The sequence below is a fragment of the Canis lupus genome, chromosome 1 (assembly GCF_011100685.1).
Source record: "Canis lupus familiaris isolate Mischka breed German Shepherd chromosome 1, alternate assembly UU_Cfam_GSD_1.0, whole genome shotgun sequence".
Lineage (NCBI taxonomy): Eukaryota > Metazoa > Chordata > Mammalia > Carnivora > Canidae > Canis > Canis lupus.
The window spans coordinates 103,739,441-103,761,889 of NC_049222.1; the positions used below are offsets into that span (position 1 = coordinate 103,739,441).

Sequence of the window (22,449 nt, forward strand, 5' to 3'; positions counted from 1 at the left end):
GAACACATTAGGGAAGGAGATGGGCCCCTTGGAGTACTAACAGGAGATCTACCCTCCATGTCATCACAGTCCTAGAAGCAGACAAGAGGACAGGACTGAAAAACAAACCAAGAAATAATGTCTGACACAAAAGTCCAGGGCCAGATGGCTTCCCAGGGGAATTCTGTCAAACGTTTAAAGAAGAAACCATACCTATTCTACTAAAGCTGTTCAGAAAGATAGAAAGAGATGGAATACTTCCAAACTCGTTCTATGAGGCCAGCATCACCTTAATTCCAAAACCAGACAAAGACCCCACCAAAAAGGAGAATTATAGGCCAATATCCCTCATGAACATGGATGCAAAAATTCTCAACAAGATACTAGCCAATAGGATCCAACAATACTTTAAGAAGATTATTCACCATGACCAAGTGGGATTTATCCCCGGGATGCAAGGCTGGTTCAACACTCATAAAACAATCAACGTGATAGATCATATCAACAAGAGAAAAAACAAGAACCATATGATCCTCTCAATAGATGCAGAGAAAGCAGTTGACAAAATACGGCATCCATCCCTGATAAAAACTCTTCAGAGTGTAGGGATAGAGGGAACATTCCTCAGCATCTTAAAAGCCATCTACAAAAAGCCCACAGCAAATATCATTCTCAATGGGGAAACACTGGGAGCCTTTCCCCTAAGATCAGGAACACGACAGGGATGTCCACTCTCACCACTGCTATTCAACATAGTACTAGAAGTCCTAGCCTCAGCAATCAAACAACAAAAAGAAATAAAAGGCATTCAAATTGGCAAAGAAGAAGTCAAACTCTCCCTCTTTGCAGACGACATGATACTGTACCTAGAAAACCCAAAAGACTCCACCCCAAGATTGCTAGAACTATATAGCAATTCGGCAATGTGGCAGGATACAAAACCAATGCCCAGAAATCAGTGGCATTTCTCTACACTAACAATGAGACTGAAGAAAGAGAAATTAAGGAGTCAATCCCATTTACAATTGCATCCAAAAGCATAAGATACCTAGGAATAAACCTAACCAAAGAGGTAAAGGATCTATACCCTAAAAACTACAGAACACTTCTGAAAGAAATTGAGGAAGACACAAAAAGATGGAAAAATATTCCATGCTCATGGACTGGAAGAATTAATATTGTGAAAATGTCAATGTTACCCAGGGCAATTTACACGTTTAATGCAATCCCTATCAAAATACCATGGACTTTCTTCAGAGAGTTGGAACAAACCATCTTAAGATTTGTGTGGAATCAGAGAAGACCCCGAATAGCCAGGGGAATATTAAAAAAGAAAACCATAGCTCAGGGCATCACAATGCCAGATTTCAGGTTGTACTACAAAGCTGTGGTCATCAAGACAGTGTGGTACTGGCACAAAAGGAGACACATAGATGAATGGAACAGAATAGAGAATCCAGAAGTGGACCCTCAACTTCATGGTCAACTAATATTCGACAAAGCAGGAAAGACTATCCACTGGAAAAAAGACAGTCTCTTCAATAAATGGTGCTGGGAAAATTGGACATCCACATGCAGAAGAATGAAACTAGACCATTCTCTTACACCATATACAAAGATAAACTCAAAATGGATGAAAGATAAATGTGAGACAAGATTCCATCAAAATCCTAGAGGAGAACATAGGCAACACCCTTGTTGAACTTCGCCACAGCAACTTGCAAGATACATCCATGAAGGCAAGAGAAACAAAAGCAAAAATGAATTATTGGGACTTCATCAAGATAAGAAGCTTCTGCACAGCAAAAGAAACAGTCAACAAAACTAAAAGACAACCTACAGAATGGGAAAAGATATTTGCAAATGACGTATCAGATAAAGGGCTAGTACCCAAGATCTGTAAAGAAATTATTAAACTCAACAGCAAAGAAACAAACAATCCAATCATGAAATGGGCAAAAGACATGAACACAAATCTCACAGAGGAAGACACAGACATGGCCAACACGCACATGAGAAAATGCTCTGCATCACTTTCCATCAGGGAAATACAAATCAAAACCACAATGAGATACCACCTCACACCAGTGAGAATGGGGAAAATTAACCAGACAGGAAACAACAAATGTTGGAGAGGAGGTGGAGAAAGGGGAATCCTCTTGCACTGTTGGTGGGAATGTGAACTGGTGCAGCCACTCTGGAAAACTGTGTGGAGGTTCCTCAAAGAGTTAAAAATAGACCTGCCCAACAACCCAGCAATTGCACTGCTGGGGAGTCACCCCAAAGATACAGATGCAGTGTAACGCCAGGACACCTGCCCCCGATGTTTATAGCAGCAATGTCCACAATAGCCAAACTGTGGATGGAGCCTCAGTGTCCATCGAAAGATGAATGGATGAAAAAGATGTCGTATATGGGATCCCTGGGTGGCTCAGCGGTTTGGCGCCTGCCTTTGACCCAGGGCGTGATCCTGGAGACCCGGGATCGAGTTCCGCGTTGGGCTCAAGGCATGGAGCCTGCTTCTCCCTCTGCCTGTGTCTCTGCCTCTCTCTCATTCTCTCTCTCTCTCTCTCTCTCTCATGAATAAATAAATAAATAAATAAATAAATAAATAAATAAATAAATCTTTTAAAAAAAAAGAAGCTGTGGTATATGTATACAATGGAATATTAGCCATTAGAAATGACAAATACTCACTATTTGCTTCGACGTGGATGGAACTGGAGGGTATTACGCTGAGTGAAATAAGTCAATCAGAGAAGGACAAACATTATACGGTCTCATTCATTTGGGGAATATAAAAAATAGTGAAAGGGAATAAAGGGGAAAGGAGAGAAAATGAGTGAGAAATATCAGAAAGGGAGACAGAACATGAGAGACTCCTAACTCTGGGAAACGAACAAGGGGTGGTGGAAAGGGAAGTGGGCGGGGGGTTGAGATGACTGGGTGACGGGCACTGAGGGGGGGCACTTGATGGGATGAGCACTGGGTGTTATGCTATATGTTGGCAAACTGAACTCCAACAAAAACAAAAAAGAAATAATGTCTGAGGGGCACCTGGCAGGTTGCATTGGAAGAGCATGTAATCCTTGATCTTGGGGTTGTGAGTTTGAGCCTGATGTTAGGTGTAAAGATTATTTAAAAATAAAATCTAAAAAAGAAGAGGAGGAGGAGGAGGAGGAGGAGGACGAGGAGGAGGAGAAGAAGAAGAAACAATGTCTTTCTTTAATTTCTCCGAATGTGCCAATGGTGATTCATGAAAACTCAATGAACCCCAAACAGGATAAGCCGAAGATCCTGTGTCAAGGTGCATCAGAATCCAAGTAAGGAAAACAAAAGACTAGGGAGTCTCTTGAATGCAGTGAGACAGAACCAGCACCTCACAGCGGGCTTCTCATAGACACCCAGAGGCAGGAAGGAGGTGGCATTCTAGGTGAAGGGAATTAAGAGGATTTATTACAAGTAGATCTGCTGTGACGACGAGCCAGAGGGAGTTCCTGACCTGGAAAGAAAGTGGTACCACCAGGAATTTCAGAGCATCAGGAACAGAAAGCAGAGATGGGGTCACCAGCACAGCATGGGGGCAGAAAGGCAGAAACTGCAAGGCTCCTTTCCCTTCAGAGCATTCACAGCACATTATTTTAAACATTGAGGCAAGGGAAAGCCAACATACACCAATTATCATCCGATGATGCTTGCTACCTTCTGTTAATCTACCAATATTTTAAGATATATGGATAAGTTAGTTTAAATCCCAGAGTTCACGAAATGTGAGGAGGTGTTGGAACTCCATGCAGTTGAGGCACGTTTCATCTTATCATACTTCACTTTATGACGCTCCAAGATTACTGCATTTTCTACAGACTCAAGGTGTGCGCCAACCTTACGTCAAGCAAATACATTGCTTCCCAACAGCATTGATCACCTCCTGTCTCTGAGTCACATTTTGGTAATAATCCCAATATTTCAAGCTTTAGTCTCATTATTATATTGTGATGGTGATCTGTGATCTTTGATGTTACTATTGTCATTGCTTGGGACACCACAAACCACACCTGCATAAGATGACAAACTTAATATATGTGCATGTTCTCACTCCTGTTCCAACCCACTGTTCCCCATCTCTCTCCCTTTCCTCAGGATTCTCTGTTCCCTGACACACAGCAGTATTGAGGTTATCCCAGTTAATACCCCTACATGGCCTACAAGTGTCCAAGTGAAAGGAAGAGTTGCACGTTTCTCATTCTAAATCAACAGCTAAAAAAATAAAAAATAAATCAACAGCTAGAAGCGATTAAGCTGAGGGAGGAAGATAGGTCGATGGCCAAGACAGGCCCAAAGCCAGGTCTGTTGTGCCAGACAGCCCAGCTGTAAATGCAGAGGAAAAGTTTGTGAAGGATATTGAAAGTGCTCATCCAGAGCAAGGCCCTGACTCCCTTCAATTCTGTGAAGGCCGAGGGAGGCTGGAAGCTGCAGAAGACCAGTTTGAAGCTAGTAGAGGTGGCTGGCTCAGGACATGGGAGGAAAGAAGCTATCTCCATAGCATCAAGTGCAAGGGGAAGCAGCCAGTGCTGATGTAGAAGCTGCAGCAAGTCACCTAGAGCTAGTAGCTAAGATGATCCGTGAAGGTGTCTGCACTACACACAGATTTTCAGTGGAGATGGAGCAGCCTCCTACTGGCAGAGGATGCCATGCCATGCCACTCTCATGGCTACAGAGAAGTCAATGCCTGGCCTCAGAGCTTCAGAGGACTGGTGGACTCCTGTTAAGGGCTCATGCAGCTGCTGGCTCAAAGTTGGAGCTAGTGCTCAGTGACCATTCTGAACTCCCAGGGCACTTGAGGGTGATGCGAAATCTCCTCTGCCTGGGCTCCATAAATGGAACAGCAAAGCCTGGTGGCAGCACATCTCTTTACAACATGACTACTGAATATTTTAAGCCCACTCTTGAGACCTACTGCTCAGAGGGGGGAAAAATGCTTTCAAAATACTACTGCTCACTGACAATGCACCTGGTCACCCAAGAGCTCTGATGGGGATGGTTAACAAGATTAATGCTGGGTTCATGCCTGCTAACACAACACCAATCCTACAGCCCACGGATCAAGGAGTAATTTCAACTTTCAAGTCTTAGCATTAACGGAATACATATTGTAAGGCTGTAGCTGCCTTAGACACTGACTCCTCTAATGGATCTGGGCAAAGTCAATTGAAAGCCTTCTGGAGAGATTCTGCATTCTTGATGCCATTAAGAACACTTGTGATTTGGGGCGCCTGGTGGCTCAGTTGGTCAAGCATCCAACTCTTGATCTCAGCTCAAGCTCGTGTTGGGCTCCATGTTGGGCTCCATGCTGGGTGTGGAGCCTATTTTAAAAAGAAGAAAGAGAAAGAAAAAAAAAGAAGAAAAGAAAAAAAAGAAAAGAAAAGAAAAGAAAAAAAGAAAAGAATGAAGAAAGAAAGAAAGAAAGAAAGAAAGAAAGAAAGAAAGAAAGAAAGAAAGAAAGAAAAAGGAAGGAAGGAAGGAAGGAAGGAAGGAAGGAAGGAAGGAAGGAAGGAAGGAAGGAAGGAAGGAAGGAAGGAAGGAAGGAAGAAAGAAAGAACTTGTGATTCATGGGAAGAGCTCCCAATATCCATGTTAACCAGAGTTTGGAAGAGGCTGATTCCAGCCCTCATGGATGACTTTGAGGTGTTCAAGACTTCAGGGGAGGAAGTGACTACAGATGTGGTGGGAACAGCAAGAGTACCTGGGTTAGAAGTGGAGCCTAAAGATGGGATCGCATTGCTGCAAGCTCATCGTCAAACTGGAACAGATGAGGAACTGCCTCTGAAGGAGGAGTGAAGAACGTGGTTTTCGGAGATGGAATCGACTCCTGGTGAAGATGCTGTGAAGATTGTTGAAACGACAACAGTGGATTTAGAATATCACATAAGCTTGGTAAAGCAGTGGCAGGGTATTAGAGCATCGACTCCAATTGGGAAAGCAGTTCTACTGAGGGTAAAACATTATCAAACTGCATCAGCCACCACAGGGAAGTTGTGACAGAAGAGTCAACTGATGTGGCAAACTTCACTGTTGTCTTTATTTTTTTTTTAATGTTTTATTTATTTATTCATGAGAGACACAGAGAGGCAGAGACACAGGCAGAGGGAGAAGCAGGCTCCATGCAGGGAGCCCTAGGTGGGACTGGATCCTGGGTCTCCAGGATCACGCCCTGGGCTGAAGGCGGCGTTAAACCTCTGAGCCTCCCAGGCTGCCCCAACTGTTGTCTTACTTTAAGAAGTTGCCCCAGCTACCCCATCTTCAGCACCCACCACCCTGACCAGTCAGCAGCCAACAATGTGGAGAAAATGTTACAGGATTTTTGTTCCCTTAATGCTCATGGCTCTTTTAATTTTTTTTTTTTATTTATTTATGATAGCCACAGAGAGAGAGAGAGGCAGAGACATAGGCAGAGGGAGAAGCAGGCTCCATGCACCGGGAGCCCGACGTGGGATTCGATCCCGGGTCTCCAGGATCGCGCCCTGGGCCAAAGGCAGGCGCTAAACCGCTGCGCCACCCAGGGATCCCAATGCTCATGGCTCTTGATCATGCTGCCTCAAAGAATGAAGAGGTAGACCAGATGAACAGTGGTGGACAACAAAGTAGTTTACTGACCAATAACACAAAGTTCCCAGGGAGGAAGGGGAGCCGAGAGGGTTGCCATTTTGGCGTTCCAATTTAGGGGGTTTTATAAGCTCCTTGGAGGAACTATCTTAAGTATCCTGAGAACATGCCCCTGTGAGTTGGCCGCTAAGTTGTGCCAATCACAGTTTTGATCGTGCATCCATCTACCTATTGTTCGAATGTTGACGGTCTTGTGGGCTGACATCTGAGACGAACTGCCTGAACTTGTGATCATAACCCGTGTTTCATGGTTGTTTTGTTTCAGGATGTCTTGCAAAAGTCACTTCTGCAGAGGCTGCTAGACAGGATGCTATTGCAGTCTTGTCTAAACTGTCAAATAGGATGCTAGTGCAGTTCTATATTCACTGTCCCTGGTCCCTTTTTATTGTGGGGAATCCTGGTCCTGACACCTAAGTGTCTAATTAACTCCTAACAGCAGGATCCTCCAGAAGCTGAAAGATTACCACTGAAAGCTCGGTTGATGATTAGCATTTGTTAGCAATAAAATATTTTTTTATTAAGATGTGTACATTGTGGTTGTTTAGACATACTGCTATTCCACACCTAATAGACCACCATATAATATGAACAGAACTTACAGATGCACTGGGAAACCAAACAATTCATTTTTCTTTTGCAACATCTGCTCTCTTGCAGGCCTAGAACTAAGACCCCAGTGTCCCCAGGGTGTGCCTGTCATCCCAGAGCCCCTGGGAGGGTAAGATGTCCAGAAAGGAGGTCAAGAAATGGTGTAAGTTCCTGCAGGTGATAAATGGCACCAAGGGGGAGGCCAACAGGTAGCAAGAACTTTTTTCTTTTTTTGCTGTTAGAAATCTTGTTAAAACTTACAATTTGTATTGGCTTTCAATTTGCCAACATAACACCCAGTGCTCATCCCGTCAAGTGCCCCCTCAGCGCCCGTCACCCAGTCACCCCATCCCCCTCCCGGCCTCCCCTTCCACTACCCCTTGTTCGTTTCCCAGAGTTAGGAGTCTCTCATGTTCTGTCACCCTCTAATTTTTCCCACTCATTTTCTCTCCTTTCCCTTACAATCCCTTTCACTACTTTTTATATTCCCCATATGAGTGAAACCATATAATGTTTGTCCTTCTCTGAATGACTTATTTCAGTCAGCATAATACCGTCTAGTTCCATCCACCTCGAAGCAAATGGTGGGTATTCGTCGTTTCTAATGGCTGAGGAAAATCCCATTGTATACATTGACCACAGCTTCAACCATAGCAATAAGTTTCAAAACATTTCTCCTGTCCTGGAAACCCAAAGGCAACCGCAGGCTACCCCGGCGGTTCCGGTGAATGAGGCCTGTGCTGCAGGAGGGCGACGCCCCCGGACCGGGAGCCGAAGGCACCAGGCGCGGGCCTTCAGGTGAGGCCCAACTCCTGGGATGAGGACGCCAGGGAGGTCGAACTGCAGTCCTGCCGGGACGCGAGGGTGCGGGGGGCGCGTTCGGGCAGGGCACCCATGTGCCCCCGAGGCCGGGCCTGTGCACCTGCTGCCCGACCAGGTGTGCAGCCGGGGTGCGCCCTGCTGGCTCCGGCCGTGCTTCAGCAGGACGCTCCTCCTCCGACATGAAAGCCGGCCACATCGGGGCTCAGGAACTTTCGGGGCCCCTCCTGGAAGGTCGCCAGGCCCCAGCTCCACCGAGCGGGAGCGACCGCAGCCCCGGGAGCACCGACACCAGCTCCCAACGCAGAGGCTCGCCAGCCGGACGGGTCAACTGCACCCTTCCCGGCGTGCCTGCCTGCGCGCGCTCGTCGCTCTGGCCCAACCTCTCGTCTCGAATGCTTTTTCCCGTCCGCCTACGCCTCTTCTGATTGGTGCAGGTGTGCGGCGTGCGCGCTGACGTCACCAGGCCGCGGCGTTGCTATAAAAGCGTGCTCGGGGGCCGCGTGCTTCTCTTTCTCCGGTCTGGGAGCTCACGGTAAGGAGTAGTGTGTTGTGCCCGCGGGTCAGGGGGTGGGTTGCGAGGTCGGAGACGGTCAGATGAGACTGCAGCGCGGGAGTGTGGGTTCGCTAGGGGGCCGCGTAGGCGCCGTCCACGCCCACACGGGCCCTTCTTGCCCTCCCGCGCAGGCGGACGCGCGGAGCCAACATGCCAGTGGCCCGGAGCTGGGTGTGTCGTAAGACTTATGTGACCCCTCGGAGGCCCTTCGAGAAGTCGCGCCTCGACCAGGAACTGAAACTGATCGGTGAGTAGCCTGGACCCGGCTTCCGCTTCCGGGTGAGGGGTGGGCGAGGCCGCCGCGTGCTGGCTCTGCGCCACCTGCCGGGCCCCCCGCCAGCCAGTGCCCTGTCTCCGCAGGCGAGTACGGGCTCCGGAACAAACGTGAGGTCTGGAGGGTCAAGTTTACCCTGGCCAAGATCCGCAAGGCCGCCCGGGAGCTGCTGACGCTGGACGAAAAGGACCCGCGGCGCCTGTTCGAAGGTGTGTGTGAGCGTGCACGGGCCTGTCTCCGATGAGGTGGAGATAGCAGGTCTGCATTCAGGTGTACCCCTCTCCCTTGGGTGCGTGACGAAGCAGGTTCCTTGCAGGGAGCCTGATGCAGGATTCCATCCCAGGATCATGACCTAAGCCAAAGGCAGACGCTCAGCCAGAGCTACCCAGGCATCCCTAACTGCATTCTTTTAAAGTGCTTCTTCTGAGTCGTTGGATCTGCACGGAAGCCTTACAGTGGTAGAGGGGCAGTCAGGGGCCTCTCACTGTAGTGGGACTGGGGGGCGAACTGTGGTGGGGATGGGCTGTGATTTTTAGAGGAAGCTTAGGGAACTTGGCCTACGGTTGAAATGCTACCTGTGAAAGGTAAAGGACTTTGATAACGTACTGGTTTGGAAGGAGGTAGCTTGTGTTTTATAAGTGCTTATATGGGAGTAAATTACCACACAGGTTGCTTGTTTTGCGCCAACCCCTAAAATTGGCTGCCTCAATGGCTATCCTGATGTTGCTTTGGGCCTGAGCTTAGGGAATCTTGGTTTATGGTGAAAGGCAGGAGGGGCTGGGAATAATGCCTGGTTTTTTCCTGAATTTTCGAAGTTACTAGTTTGATTTCTTTCTCAGTGTATACTTAAAAAGGAAACTTAACTTGAGTTGTCACTGTTAAGTGTGGGTGGTCTTTCATTTTCTATATTGAGGAGGACTTGAAGGCGGTTTAACATTGCAGATTCATTACCCAATTCTGAAAATTCAGGAATTCCCTCCCCTGTGGTTGCTTGCAGGGGACTTTATCCCACAGCTAGTTGAAGGTGGAGGAACTTTGTGAAGATACAGCTAGGTCAGGTCCTTGGTTGGATAAGCATTCATGTGGCGGACTGGGTGGGGTTGAGCAGCAGGTAACCCAGGAGTACTTGTGGTTCCCTGTGGCAGAAGAGGAGTGAGTTACAGGAGGTAGGCAGCACCACAGGTTGTAGGCTTTCAAGTAAATAAGGCATTTAACTCCAAGGGACAAGAAGGAGGAACCCTGGAAGCTCTGCCAGTCTATTGGAGAGTTGTCTCACTCATAGAGCCTGGGGTCCAATCCATCCCACCGAGGCCTATGACTTTGGGCAGAAAACTTCTCTGCTTGCCTGTTCAAGAGACTGACTCGTAAACCAACAGCCAACGTGTGGCGGAGGGTTCATACAGGTGTGGGCTTCATCCTATTCTCACGGCAGCCGTAAAGAAACTGGTATTGCATCCGTTTTTCAGATCAGAAACTGAGGTACTTGAGTTGCCTTGTGTCATGATGACAGGGAAAGACGTATGCGTCTGAGAATTGTCCTCATTGCTTTTACGTTTGTAAAATGTCCTGATTCTTGTTTTGGCCAAACGGAGCCCACGTGATCTTTCAGTGGTTGGACATACTCCTGTTGAAGATGCAAAGTTTATTCAGTGTGCATTGAAAATTATTTTAGTTCTTACATGTAGATAAGGCTGTTCTGGTGTTGATGGAATGCTGGCTTTCCTCAGTGTGTAGGTGGTTTAATAGTAAACAAGAAATAACGTTTGTTTCTGATGATGGTGGTCTTATTTTCCCTAGAAGTCTCTAAAGAGATTATAAAGTTTGAATTCTCATCAAGTTTGTGTTTTCTAGCATAAGAACAAAAAGGCGTAAGTGTCTTACTGGTAGGTAATCCCAATTGCCTATGAGTGTCTTTTTTGTATTAGTATTTGAATGTTACTGGGTTTTTTTTAACTAGGGTATGATGTATAGCAGTGATTTGGTATTTCTATATGCCATGAAATGATTACAATAAATCTAGTTAATTTCTGTCACAGTCTTTAAAAATGTTATTTTAGCAACTTAGCAATATTCAGTATCCTAACTGGAAGTTTATCATTTGAACACCTTGACCCATCCCCCCTGTGCCTCTGGCAACCACCATAATCTATTCTTTATGGACTTGATGTGTATTTTGGTGGTGATGATGGTTTTGTTTAGTCTCTGTATAAGCAAGATCATGGGAATTGATTTAGTCCACTTGGCACAATGTCCTCAGGGTCCATCCACGTTCTAGGTGGTGAGATTTTGTTCTTATTGTGGCTGAGGAATACCCCCACACCTCCACCCCAGTGTGTGCGTCTTACCACCTTTGTTACTTGTTCAACCATCCGTGGGCTCTCACATTGTTTGTGTCGTGGCCCTTGGAAATAATCTGCAAGGGAGCTTCTCTTCCAGTTAGCAATTTCATATCCTTTGGATAAATACCCAGAAGTATGAGATCCGTGGGTGGCTCAGCGGTTTAGTGCCTGCCTTTGGGCCCAGGGCATGATCCTGGAGACTGGGGATCCAGTCCCACATCGGGCTCCCTGCATGGAGCCTGCTTCTCCCTCTGCCTGTGTCTCTGCCTCTCTCTCTCCTCTCTCTCTCTCTCTCTCTCTCTCACAAATAAAATATTTTTAAAAAAAAATTTAAATGCCCAGAAGTGGGATTGTTGCGTGTCATCATTCTGTTTTTGTCTTTTGAGGAACCTCCGTACTGTTTTCCATAGTGATTGTGCCACTGCATTCCCACCAACCCTGCACAGGGATTCCCTTTAATCCACATCCTCAACCAGCACTGATGTCTCTTGCATTTAATCCTAGCCTTTCTGACAGGTGTGAGGCAACCTCGTTGTGGTTTTGATTGGAATTTCCCTGATGATCAGTGATGATAAGCACCTGTTGGCCATTGGCCTTCTGGGTCTTTGGGAAAATGTCTATTTGGATGCTCTGCCCTCCCCCCCTCCCATTTTTAATTACGTTTGTGGAGTTTTTTGCTATCGAGTTGTAGGAATAGCTTGTATTTTTGGTGTCAACCCCTTGTCAGATACATGATTTCAAACATTTTCTTTTTCAAGATTGCTTTGGTCTCTTTTATGATTCCATACAAATTTCAGGATTTTTCTGCTTCTGTGGGAAAATACCATTGGAATGCTGGTAGAGATTGCAATGAAGTTATTTATTATTTTGGGTAGTAGTGTGGGTATTTTAACAATATTTTTCCAAACCATGACTATGGAATATTACCATTTTTGGTATACAGGCTTTTCATTTGGTTAAATCTATTTTTAAATCTTTGTTTTTGTAAATGGGAGATATCGTCTTAAGTTCAACGCTTATTACTGCAAAAAAAATGCCATGTTACAATTTGGGGTATTGGGAAAGATAGTGTTTCTCCATTTTGATCCTATCTCTTTTCCATTAAGTGTGCTAAGACTTTCAGTGTCTTCATAAAGTCCTGCAGCTTTCCTTGCGGGCAAGAGGTCACGATGCAGAGAATATTGGAAATGACCAATAATATGGAGCTTGCTTGAATAGAAATAATGGTTACTTCATAACATCCTCTTTAAGGGAAAGCAGGGGGGAAAGGGTTGGGCCTTTACCCCATGACAAGGTGTTGATTTGCTATGAGTCTGTGGTAATCCCAGTGAGTATGAGCTCTGGGCCAGGGTTTGCCCCCAGGGTCCTAAGGGCAGTCCCCCATGGAGCCATCTGGAGCCATGGACACATAGCAGGGCCTCCTGTGCCTGGGGCTGCTGGGTCACTTCTTGCCATGCATTGTTAAAACCACACGATAATTTTTTAGTGGAAAACCACAGGTAAAATAGTAAATCGAGTAACAGATACTCAAACACGTGGCCAGTTTGGGATTTTTCTCAGGCCTAGAAACTAGGTACTGACAGTCTAGTATTATTGCTAAGGAGGGTGGTGTTTAGCCTCAGATCTGACTAGTAGGGCTTTCTTGACTGCAGCGGGTTAGCCCTTGACCATTATGTGTCACTGTGAGTAATGGTTTAGCAACAGCAGCAGAGTTTTACAGGGGTTACTAAGTCCTTTTGCAGGGATTGTGTCATTTCTCTCCTGACAATTCCAGGGAAGGTTCTACTCCTTTTTCAGATGAGAGCAGAGGTGTGTGTGGTCACCTGCCCTCCTTGGTAAGATGGGTATGATCATTATGATTTGCCTTTGGATTGTGTGAGGACTGCAGAGGTTACACAGTGGCTGCTATGTTAAAATCTTTTATCAGAATTGGTTCTTAACTTCTGCTCGTATCACAGCTCCATGATAATGGAGCTCCTCAAGAGGTGGGTTTGAATCCAAGATGTCTAAAGTGATCAGTGCTTCCTTCCCCTCCTATCAGGTAATGCCCTACTGCGGCGACTTGTACGCATCGGGGTGCTGGATGAGGGCAAAATGAAGTTGGATTACATTCTGGGCCTGAAGATCGAGGATTTCTTAGAGAGACGCCTGCAGACCCAGGTCTTTAAGCTGGGCTTGGCCAAGTCCATCCACCATGCCCGTGTGCTGATCCGCCAGCGCCATATCAGGTAACACATCTAGGGGTCTATCTTCTCCATCCTCCTTGGTGGTTGCCCTCACTAAGCTTGCTGTCCTTATCCCCTATGCAGCCCTCGGAGGTGACAAAGGTGTGAACACACCTTGAGGGTACAGATTGACACCTGCAAAGTGCTCATGGGTTGCTGGGGAGAGCCTCATCCCCTGCCCCGTAGCCCAGCGCAAGGGTCACTGCGGCCTAAGCCGTACACCTTGCGAAGGCTTCTACAGGCATGCATGCAGCCAGACAGGTAACCGTTCCTGGTGTGCCTGGTGAACAGAGAAGTCATTGGATCTCTACTGGTTTGGGTGGGTGTGTGGGTTCAGTTGGGCCCACTTGTGGAATCATTCAGGAGCCTGGTGGTTATCGTGTCCTGACACACTGTCCGTGTTGGTGAGTTGACCACAGTCCATGGTCTGATGGTCAAGTGCTGGGGCCTGTGGGAGTCTGGCTGGCTCAAGAAGACAGGGCAGATGGGTCTTTTATCTGGGTGCTCAGTTTGACCTTTGTCAGATTTTGTAGACTGGAGTCTGAGGTGAAGGACAGTAAGGCTGCTCCTTAGATAGATAGTAAAGCCCAGTGTCTGGCACACTTCACTTTGAAAATCAGACCCTGGAATTACTGGCTGCCACTGGCTCCCCTCCTTCCTTTGTGGTCTTGAGTTCCTCCTGAATGCATCCACAATGCAAACCAGAAGCTCCACACGTTTGAGTTCAGTGATATTCTAAAACTTGGGATCCCTGGGTGGCGCAGCGGTTTGGCGCCTGCCTTTGGCCCAGGGCGCGATCCTGAAGACCCGGGATCGAATCCCACATCGGGCTCCCTGCATGGAGCCTGCTTCTCCCTCTGCCTATGTCTCTGCCTCTCTCTCTCTGTGTGACTATCATGAATAAATAAATAAAATCTTTAAAATAAAAATAAAACTCTACAGAACACACAGGTGCTAGAGGGGAAGAACACCAGAGGGGAGAGGCTGACCTCTCATTCCCTCACCTGCCATCCCCCCTCCAGGGTCCGAAAGCAGGTAGTGAACATCCCGTCCTTCATTGTCCGCCTGGACTCCCAGAAGCACATCGACTTCTCCCTCCGTTCTCCGTATGGGGGTGGCCGCCCAGGCCGCGTGAAGAGGAAGAATGCCAAGAAGGGCCAGGGTGGGGCTGGAGCCGGTGATGACGAAGAGGAGGACTGAACCCACCCTTCCATCCCTTTCAGGCCCGTGGATTATCTAGTTTTCTAGGCCAATAATAAAACAGTGTTTTGGAATCGTTTATTGGTTTATTGGTGTGTCTCCCTGTTCTGAACATACAGCTCCCTGTGGTGGGAAAAGATGATGGCTGGGTCCTCCAACCAGGACCCTCCCAGCAGGTGGTCCTTGTTCCTTGTTCCTTGTTCCTTGGGGCATGGGTATAATCTGGTACACTCCTGAGCAACACAAACACACCACTTCCTTATTTCAGTGGGGATGCCAGCTGTGCTAGGGGGAAGTTCTCAAGCCACCTATTTGCATGGTGGTGAGCGAGGGAGCAGGGGAAGTGTGGGTGGAGGTTGGTTGTCATGGTCAACCCAGCCCTTCTAGCCTTGGCAAAAAGAAGTCGGGTTCAGGTTGGCAACTGAGCGCTGAACCTTGGGTTACAAGTGGGAATGAAACAGTTTAATTGGGTTTTGCTGGGGAGCATTGGACAGGAAGGACAGGCCAGTTTCAAAGCTTATTTCGGTGTGGGGAAAATGGCTGAGGCACCCTGCTCCATCCCCCCTGCATCTGGAGTTTGTGAACCCAGTGAGTCAGGAAGAAGACTGGCTTCCATTTTCTCTGTCTTGCTGAGAAGTTGGATCAGGCAGAGGAGGAAGGGGCTTGGTCTCAGGAAACACAAAGCCCTTGGCATTGAGCAACCCCTCATGGGCTGTGGCACTGCTGAGCTCTGAGGTCAGTGATGGCCTGGGACGCTGCCAGGCTGCCATGGAGCCTGCAGGAGGTCCCCAGTCCTTCCAGCTTAGTGCTGGGTTCCCCCACGCCACAAGGTTACCATGTGGTAATAAATGATGTTAGCATTTCCTTGGCATCTTACAGAAACTAAGATGAGCTGTGTACTGATGGGAATTCTGGAAGCAATCGACTCTCATAAGACCCCAGGAAGTTCCTGGTGGTCCTTGTCCTGCCTCCAGGCTGGCGGGGGTCGAGTGGTACCTGCTGTGAGCAGCTCCTGTGCCTTCCGGGGTCCCTGTAGGGAGTCTTAAGACCTCTGGAGTGTGGGGTCTGGGTCCTTCTGGGCTAGTAGAAGGCCAGAGCAGCATACACACTGGGCTCCTCTGGGGGCTCCTCTGATTGGGAGGGAGAGGATGCACTTGTTTCCTGTCGGAGGGTCAGATGGTTCAGTTGGATATAGATCACATCTTGCTGGTCCTCAGATATAGCCACCTGGAGCAGGGGGAGAGGAAAGGCACGTGGCTGAGAAGAGGATGTGCTCTCTGGGGGTCTGAGGGCCCTGAGCCCACTCCTGCCCTCCTGCAGTCAGGGTATCTGGGGAGGCAGGGTACAAAGTTGAAATGCCTGTGGTGCAGACATGGGTGGTTGGCCGTGGGAATCTGGAGGAAGGGATTGCAGTAGGCCATCAGTTGGAGGGATGGACAGACCCTGGCACCCCGGCAAGGGGGTTCAGCCCACTGACCAGTGTGAGCTGTGTGAGCCAGCCCATAGGTTGTGGGGACAGCGCACAGGCTGTTCAGTCCTCACCTCCAGTTCTGCCCACTCCACCCAAGTGTCCCAACAGCTGGAGATCAGAGGAGGCCAGGGGGAGTGGGGTCGCAGCACCACAGACCGCGGTGCTTCCAGAAGGGAAGGCCCACTGTGGGGTGGAGCATGCACAGGGAGGCAGGGGGTGCCCTGGTCAGGAGCACAGGGAGCTCACCTGGCTGTCCTGCTGGCTGTCCTCAGGCTGCGTGTCTTTTATGACGGCATCTGGTGAGGACAGAACAAGGTGGCCCCTCTTACTAGGATGCCCTGAGATCTCACATGGCAGGAGCCCAGAGAGGGTCAGTGATGTTACAAAGCCACACAGAATCAGATGCTGAACCACACCAGATCAGATCCATTTCCCGCCAATCCCTGCCTCCACTGACCACCCCCCACATCTCTGGGCCCCCCTACCCCCAGCCCCGGGCAGCTCCACACTTCCCCTTACACAAGTTCTCCTCCTGGGTGGTGGCAGCAGGACTGGAGCTGGGGAGGAGAGAGGGTGTTAGGGGCGGTGAGTGGGCCACTAGCCAGCGGAAGCGGGGTCTGGGACAGGTCTTACCTCCTGGGCAGGCCTCTGTCCTCAGGCACTGCTGCTGCCGCTGCTGCAGAAAGTGGGAAATCAGCCTCAGGCCCCCCCATCCCAGAACCCCCCTGGGGCCACCTTAAGCTGAGGCTCTACATATTCCCTGCCCATCACCAAGTAGAATTCAAGAGGAAAGGGTTCTAAATAAACAAAGCTTGTATGTGTGTTCAAACATTTCATAAGCTTGAAAAGGCAAAAGAAATATTCACAAGTATATTCACATGGACCCCTCTTTCTGGGTTTCTCATTGGGAGATCCTGGAGTCCTACGCTGGCCTTCCCACCTCTCTGGGTTCCCTCTGGCCACTGCCCTGAGCTCACCCTCGGTCAGCCCATGGGGCACCACTATCCCTGGGGCCCTTCAGCTCCTTCTTACCCGGCTTCCTGCCTTTGCCTCGATGCCTCTGTCGGACCAGGAAGAGGACGAGGAGGCAGAGCAGCAGGACGAAGGCCACTAAGGCCCCAACAAGGATGTACAGGTACTGGTCTGAGGCTTGAGCAGGAGCTACAGCATGAATGAGTCAGTGATGCCATTTAACTGAGCGTCTACTGTGTGCCAGTCACATGCTGGGCTCTCTACACTCCCCTCTGACTCTGACAACCATCATGCAATGCAGCAGGGGATTGCTGTTCCTCCCATCTGCTCCACAGAAACAGGCACAGAGAGGTCAATCACATGTTTCAGGTTGCACAGCGTGGAGGTGGCAGGGCTGGGATTGGAACCAGGGATGAGGGTTCCCTTGTGGGATTTTGGGGTTCTTCATGCTGTCCCCTTACCCTCTGGGCAGAACACTGAAGTGGAGACCTGCCCACCAAACCCAAGCCCAGGCCTGTCTCCTGCACTGCACAGCCTGACACCCCCAGAGGAACCTGTGGGGACCTGGAGTGTGTGCACCTGTGGGGGGCTGACAGCTTTCACCAAAATCTCACAGCAGCCCTGAGGGAGGTGGTGAGAGCCCTGTTGTGCAGATTGTGAGCCTGGGCCTGGGCCTGGGAGAGGGACGTGACTTGTCCAGGATCCTGCAGCTGGGAAGTAGCAGAGCTGAGGGCTGAACCTGGGGGTGTGACTTCCAAGCCTTGTTCTTGCCCAGACTCCACAGCCACTCTCAGGCTGAGCCCCCCTTGCCATCTGTGAAGGAGAAGTCAGACTCCCCCTGTGTGTGTGCCCGCTCACCCACCCCGCCCCTGGTCCCACACAGTGATGAAACCACCTTCTTGCACTTTGCAGTCACGTTTGCTATCAGAGGGATTGTCCCAGTGACAAGCAACTTCTCTGGGGTGTAATCTCAGGAAGTGACTGAGGCAAGCCAAGGCTGAGCTCCTCCCACCCACCACCTCCTGACAGCGACCTGGCTTACCCCGTGTGGGAAGAGGGGTGCATCCTCAGAGCCTCCTGGGGACCTGGACAGGGTGGGAGGAGCAGGGCTTCTCCCCAATTGGGCCCCATCCTCTCTCTCTGCCCTCACTCCACCTGCCATCTGGCCCAGGCTAAGAGACCCCAGAGCCCTGTGGTCACGCCAGACACAAGCCATGCCAGAGAGGGTGACCTTGGTCCCTCCAGGGGTCCAGCCTCTGCTGGTCACACACTCTGGTGTTGGTGTCTCCGGAGGAGCGGCTCCTAGGACTGGAGACTGGAGGAGAATGAGCGGGAAGGGCCTCTGGCCTTCTTCCCTTCTGTCAGCCCTGAGTCCTCTCCAGTCTACATCACTCCCCTGTCACTACAGGGCCTCAGGGGAAGGGGAGAAGTCAGGGATGGTGTTGTCCTAACTATCCCCCTGAGAGCTGAGGTCCCCTCTGGATGATCTCCTAATTCTGTGACCCCTCACTCCCATCCCAGGCTAGCACTGCCCTATGGGCAGGTCCCCGAGCTGACCATGAGGACACAGAGGGAGAGGGTCAGGGCCCCCTCACCTGAGACCAAGAGCTCCAGGGAGTCACTGGGACTTGACAACAGGTAGGGGGAGGAGTTGTGTGAGCTGTAGCACCTGTAGGTCCCCTGGTGGTCTGAGGTCACAGGATTCAGGGTGAAGTTGACCTCATACGGTATAGCTGTATCCTGCAGATGAAGGTGCTGGGGAGGAGCAAGGGACCCCTCCTTGGACAGGTGGAAGGTATTGAACCAGATCTCAGAGCGACACTGCAGGGTCACATTCTCTCCCCAGGATACTGAAGGCCCAGGCTGGGCTGAGAGGGATGGTTTTGGGTATATTCCTGGGGAAAAGGAAGGTCGTGATGTGTAGAGGCCTGCCTCTCCACATACGCCCTTGACCCAGCTGGGGGACCACCTTCGTCTCTCCAGAGACTCTGTGTGGGACCCCCTCTCAGCTCCTCTTGTCTCTCTGAGTGGATGTCCTTCATCCCCATGACCCTCACCGGCCATTTTTCAGCCCCTGTCCCTAGAACATGGCCCCATCTCAGCCTGTGCTCCTGACCCTCTCCCCGGACCCCATCACCCAGGGGTGACAGTGGCCCCTGAGTCTTCAGCAGACAGGACATGGGGCAGGGGGCTCCTCACCTGTGATCAGGATGTCCAGAGGGGCACTGGGTGCTGACCACGTGGAGGAGAGGTTGTGTCCACTGTAGCACCTGTACCGGCCCCCGTGGGTGCGGCTCACAGGGTCCAGGGGGAAGTCGGGGCTGGGTTGACCATCCAAATGCTGGGCAGGTCTGAGCTCCTCATCCTTGGTCAGAGCGAATCTATCAAAGCCAGCTTCTGAGCGACACTGCAGGGTCAGGTTGTCTCCAGAATGAACCAGTGAGCCCGGCTGGGCCATGAGTGAAGGCTCCCTGTAGGCACCTGCATGGAAGGGCACAGTGGCACTGAGGGGACCCAGACCCACATTGGGCCCAAGGCTACATGAAGCTACCGTGGGTCCTCCCAAAGCCTCCAACCTGTAGTTCTGGCCCTAGGAGGCCAGTGTCACCCACCCTGCATCACTCCCAGGGCTCTATTGGGCATATGGCTTAGGTCAGTCATATGGGCCCAGGAGAAAGATGGGGTGCAGCAGGGACTGCCTCACCTGTGACCTGAAGGTGCAGGGGGTCACTGGGGTGTGACCATGAATACGGGTACGACTGTTGAGAAATGTAGCATCTGTAGGTGCCCCCATGGGAGGTGTTCACAGGGCCCACAGGGAAGAGTGCCCGGTACCTCTCACGAAGGATCGTCAAATCCAGGTGTTGGGGCACATCAGCTCCCTGCTCCTTCAGCAGATGGAATGAGTACCATGGGTAACGTGAACTACAGGAGAGGGACATGTTCACTCCTGAGGCCACCACAGGGCCTGGGTTAGCTGAGAGGGTGGGTGCCCCAAATACTCCTGAGAGAGAAGGAGGGAGCTATGTTACAGCGGGCAGTCAACCCATGTACTCCATGTACTCTGTGCTGTGAGCAAGGGGTCCCCTGAGACCACATTCCATTCTCTTCAGCCTGGAGGAGGGGCCCCAGAGGTCGGGTCAGCACCTGCCCTTACCTGTCACCACCAGGGTCAGGAGGTCACTCCGCTGTGACCAGCTCTTCCTGCTCTGATATGCACACTGGTATCGCCCTGCCTCATGTGTGCTCATGGATTCAATGGAGTAACTGGCTTTGGTTTTGGAATCCTGGGAGATCTCCATGTAAAAATGCCCAGAGACCCTCTCTTTAAACAGATAGTAAGCATCAGCCTGCAGAGACGTCTGACACCAGAGGGTCACAGAGCTCCCCTTGGTGGCCATGAGGCCTGGGTCAGCCCAGATAGAGGGCTTGGGGAGGGTCCCTGGAAAGGAATCAGATGCATAGTTGCAAAGGTGCCTTTCATGCCTTATTTTCCCCCCTGCCACCCCAAGGCCCCTCCCACACTGGTCATCATCATTCTTGACCCTCTGCCCCCAGCTGTCCTGGGGTTATGGGCAGAAGCAGGATATCTGGGGAGGACTCACCTGCCTGCGCCTGGTCCCATGGTCCCCAACACAGCCCTGGAAGAGAGTGCCTGTAATGGGTCCTTCCACCCACACGTAGTTGCTCCAGGCCTGGGTGGGCCCCTGGGCACTGGGGTCACTTTGGGGCTCAGTACACTTCTCCTCCAGAAGTTCTGCCCCCTCCGATCCTCCCCAACCTGGGGTCTCCCAGGGACCAGGACTTGGGAGTAGGGAGAAGACAACCCCATCCCTTCTGTTTTCCAAAGATCTTACCGAGGTAGAGAAGGACAGTGAGGTTCAGGGTGCTGGTGCTGCTTCCCATGGTCCCCAGAGGTGCAGACAGCTTATAAAGTCCTCAGAGCCTACAAGATGGACAGATACTCAGGGGGTGACAGGGCCTAGGCCCTGTGTTCCCCATCACGGGTCTCTCATGAGCAGCCTCACAGCCCTGCCTAGGGCCTTGCTTTGCTCTCCCTGAAGGGTGGCCCCACAGCAGAAATCCCTGGGACCTTGCAGACCAGATGTGAGTCTCCCCAGACCCCATTCCCTCTACCTTTTCCTCACAGATCCCATGTCCAGAGAGTGGCCATCGTACCAGGTCTCCAGACTGGGGAGGTAGGGCAGGGCCTGGGAGCCAGTCCAATGTCAGTTCCAGTTCTGCCCCTGCCTGTCACAGAGGCTGTGTGACCCGGGCTGAGACACTTCCCTTTCCTGAGTTTCTGTAAATGCAAATTTTTTCCTTCCTTCTACGAGGCTGGCAATCAAGCATGTTTAGTGAGAAGTCATCACATCCAGTCATGGTCCCCAGCACTGGAGATTCATTGTTGAGGTGACACACTCCTTCCCTGGACTCATGTGCTGTGATTAGTGACCAACAGACAATACAAATATTTAGGGGAGAAAACAATTCTACTATGGTCTAATAAGAGTCTTCCAAGTTGGAAGAAAAAAGAAAACAGGGAACCATGAGATTCGGTAACATGTAGATGTCATACAACCTGGGTCCTGGTCATGAGAGGTCCTTCTAGGGGATGGAATGATGGAAAGCACAAGCCAGGGGTATGCAGAGATGAGAGTAGGGGACATCCTCAACCAGAAAGATCTTGAGCTGTTCTCAGAACCGAGAGTGATCAGGAGGCCAGGACCTTGTCACGCAGGATTTTGAGCCCCAAGTAAGCATTTGGGATTTCTACTTTAAGGCAATGGGAAGATTTTAACCAGCAGAGAGTCAAACAAATTTCTGTCTGGAAAAGACTAACACTGTAAGAAATACTGACAATTAGTAGTAAAATTCCAGCATTCATGTGGTCTCTGGGTTGTGCTGATCAGTATTTAAGCCTCACATGAACCTATCATACAAAACACATGTACAGTTGAGCAGAACGAGCCAGGATGGCTTCTCCATCTGGCAGGTTGGGGAGGAGTTGGCCAGGTTCAGATTGGCTAAGGAGACAGCCCGAGAAAAGGCATGGAATTGTTGAGTAGCTCAGTGTGTGTTGCTTGGGAAGGTATTTGGGTGAGAGGGGAGTTGTGTTTGCTGGGGCTAGTGGGTTTAGCTCTGGCCTGATGGTCACAGCCTTAAAGATGAGATAGTGCAACTTATATCTTTCTGAAGGAGAGTGTGGGAGGGTTTTGAGCATCCCACAGGATGAGCCCAGCCTGGTGATTAGTAGGGTCTTCTAATCTAGAGGTGGTGAGAGGAATGCAATGGGGAGAGGGGGGCCTGCTTGGAGGAGCAGTGGGGAGGCTGACCTGCTGACGCACACAGACTTCTTGAGT

At 50.1% G+C, this 22,449-nt stretch overlaps 2 protein-coding genes across 9 annotated transcripts; one reads left to right on the plus strand and one right to left on the minus strand.

The window, feature by feature from the left end:
• Positions 1 to 8,540: 8,540 nt before the first annotated feature.
• RPS9 (ribosomal protein S9) lies at positions 8,541 to 14,722 on the plus strand. Of its 2 annotated transcripts, XR_005354457.1 has the most exons (6): positions 8,541 to 8,584; positions 8,737 to 8,852; positions 8,966 to 9,088; positions 13,260 to 13,446; positions 13,528 to 13,704; positions 14,466 to 14,591. XR_005354457.1 is itself a non-coding variant. In XM_038527891.1 (5 exons), exons 2-5 carry the CDS (start codon positions 8,756 to 8,758, stop codon positions 14,641 to 14,643), a joined length of 585 nt encoding a protein of 194 aa, XP_038383819.1. In that variant the 5' UTR covers positions 8,541 to 8,584; positions 8,737 to 8,755; the 3' UTR covers positions 14,644 to 14,722. The 2 variants fall into 2 exon arrangements, 1 of the variants encoding a protein (XP_038383819.1); XM_038527891.1 differs by lacking the exon at positions 13,528 to 13,704 and having other exon boundaries at positions 14,466 to 14,722.
• LOC484309 (leukocyte immunoglobulin-like receptor subfamily A member 6) lies at positions 14,703 to 21,848 on the minus strand. 7 transcript variants are annotated; one of them, XR_005354440.1, is made up of 13 exons: positions 21,224 to 21,654; positions 20,944 to 21,032; positions 20,692 to 20,727; positions 20,244 to 20,528; positions 19,791 to 20,090; positions 19,286 to 19,567; positions 18,682 to 18,981; positions 17,147 to 17,275; positions 16,748 to 16,790; positions 16,634 to 16,671; positions 16,361 to 16,410; positions 15,640 to 15,870; positions 14,703 to 14,876 (listed from the first exon to the last, which is right to left on the minus strand). XR_005354440.1 is itself a non-coding variant. In XM_038527815.1 (12 exons), the coding sequence occupies exons 2-12, from the start codon at positions 20,990 to 20,992 to the stop codon at positions 15,724 to 15,726; spliced, it is 1,659 nt and encodes a 552-aa protein (XP_038383743.1). In that variant the 5' UTR covers positions 20,993 to 21,032; positions 21,266 to 21,655; the 3' UTR covers positions 14,703 to 15,723. The 7 variants fall into 7 exon arrangements, 4 of the variants coding, with proteins under 4 accessions (XP_038383743.1, XP_038383744.1, XP_038383742.1 ...); XM_038527815.1 differs by having other exon boundaries at positions 14,703 to 15,870; positions 21,266 to 21,655; XM_038527816.1 differs by having other exon boundaries at positions 14,703 to 15,870; positions 16,751 to 16,790; positions 21,224 to 21,653.
• Positions 21,849 to 22,449: the final 601 nt, after the last annotated feature.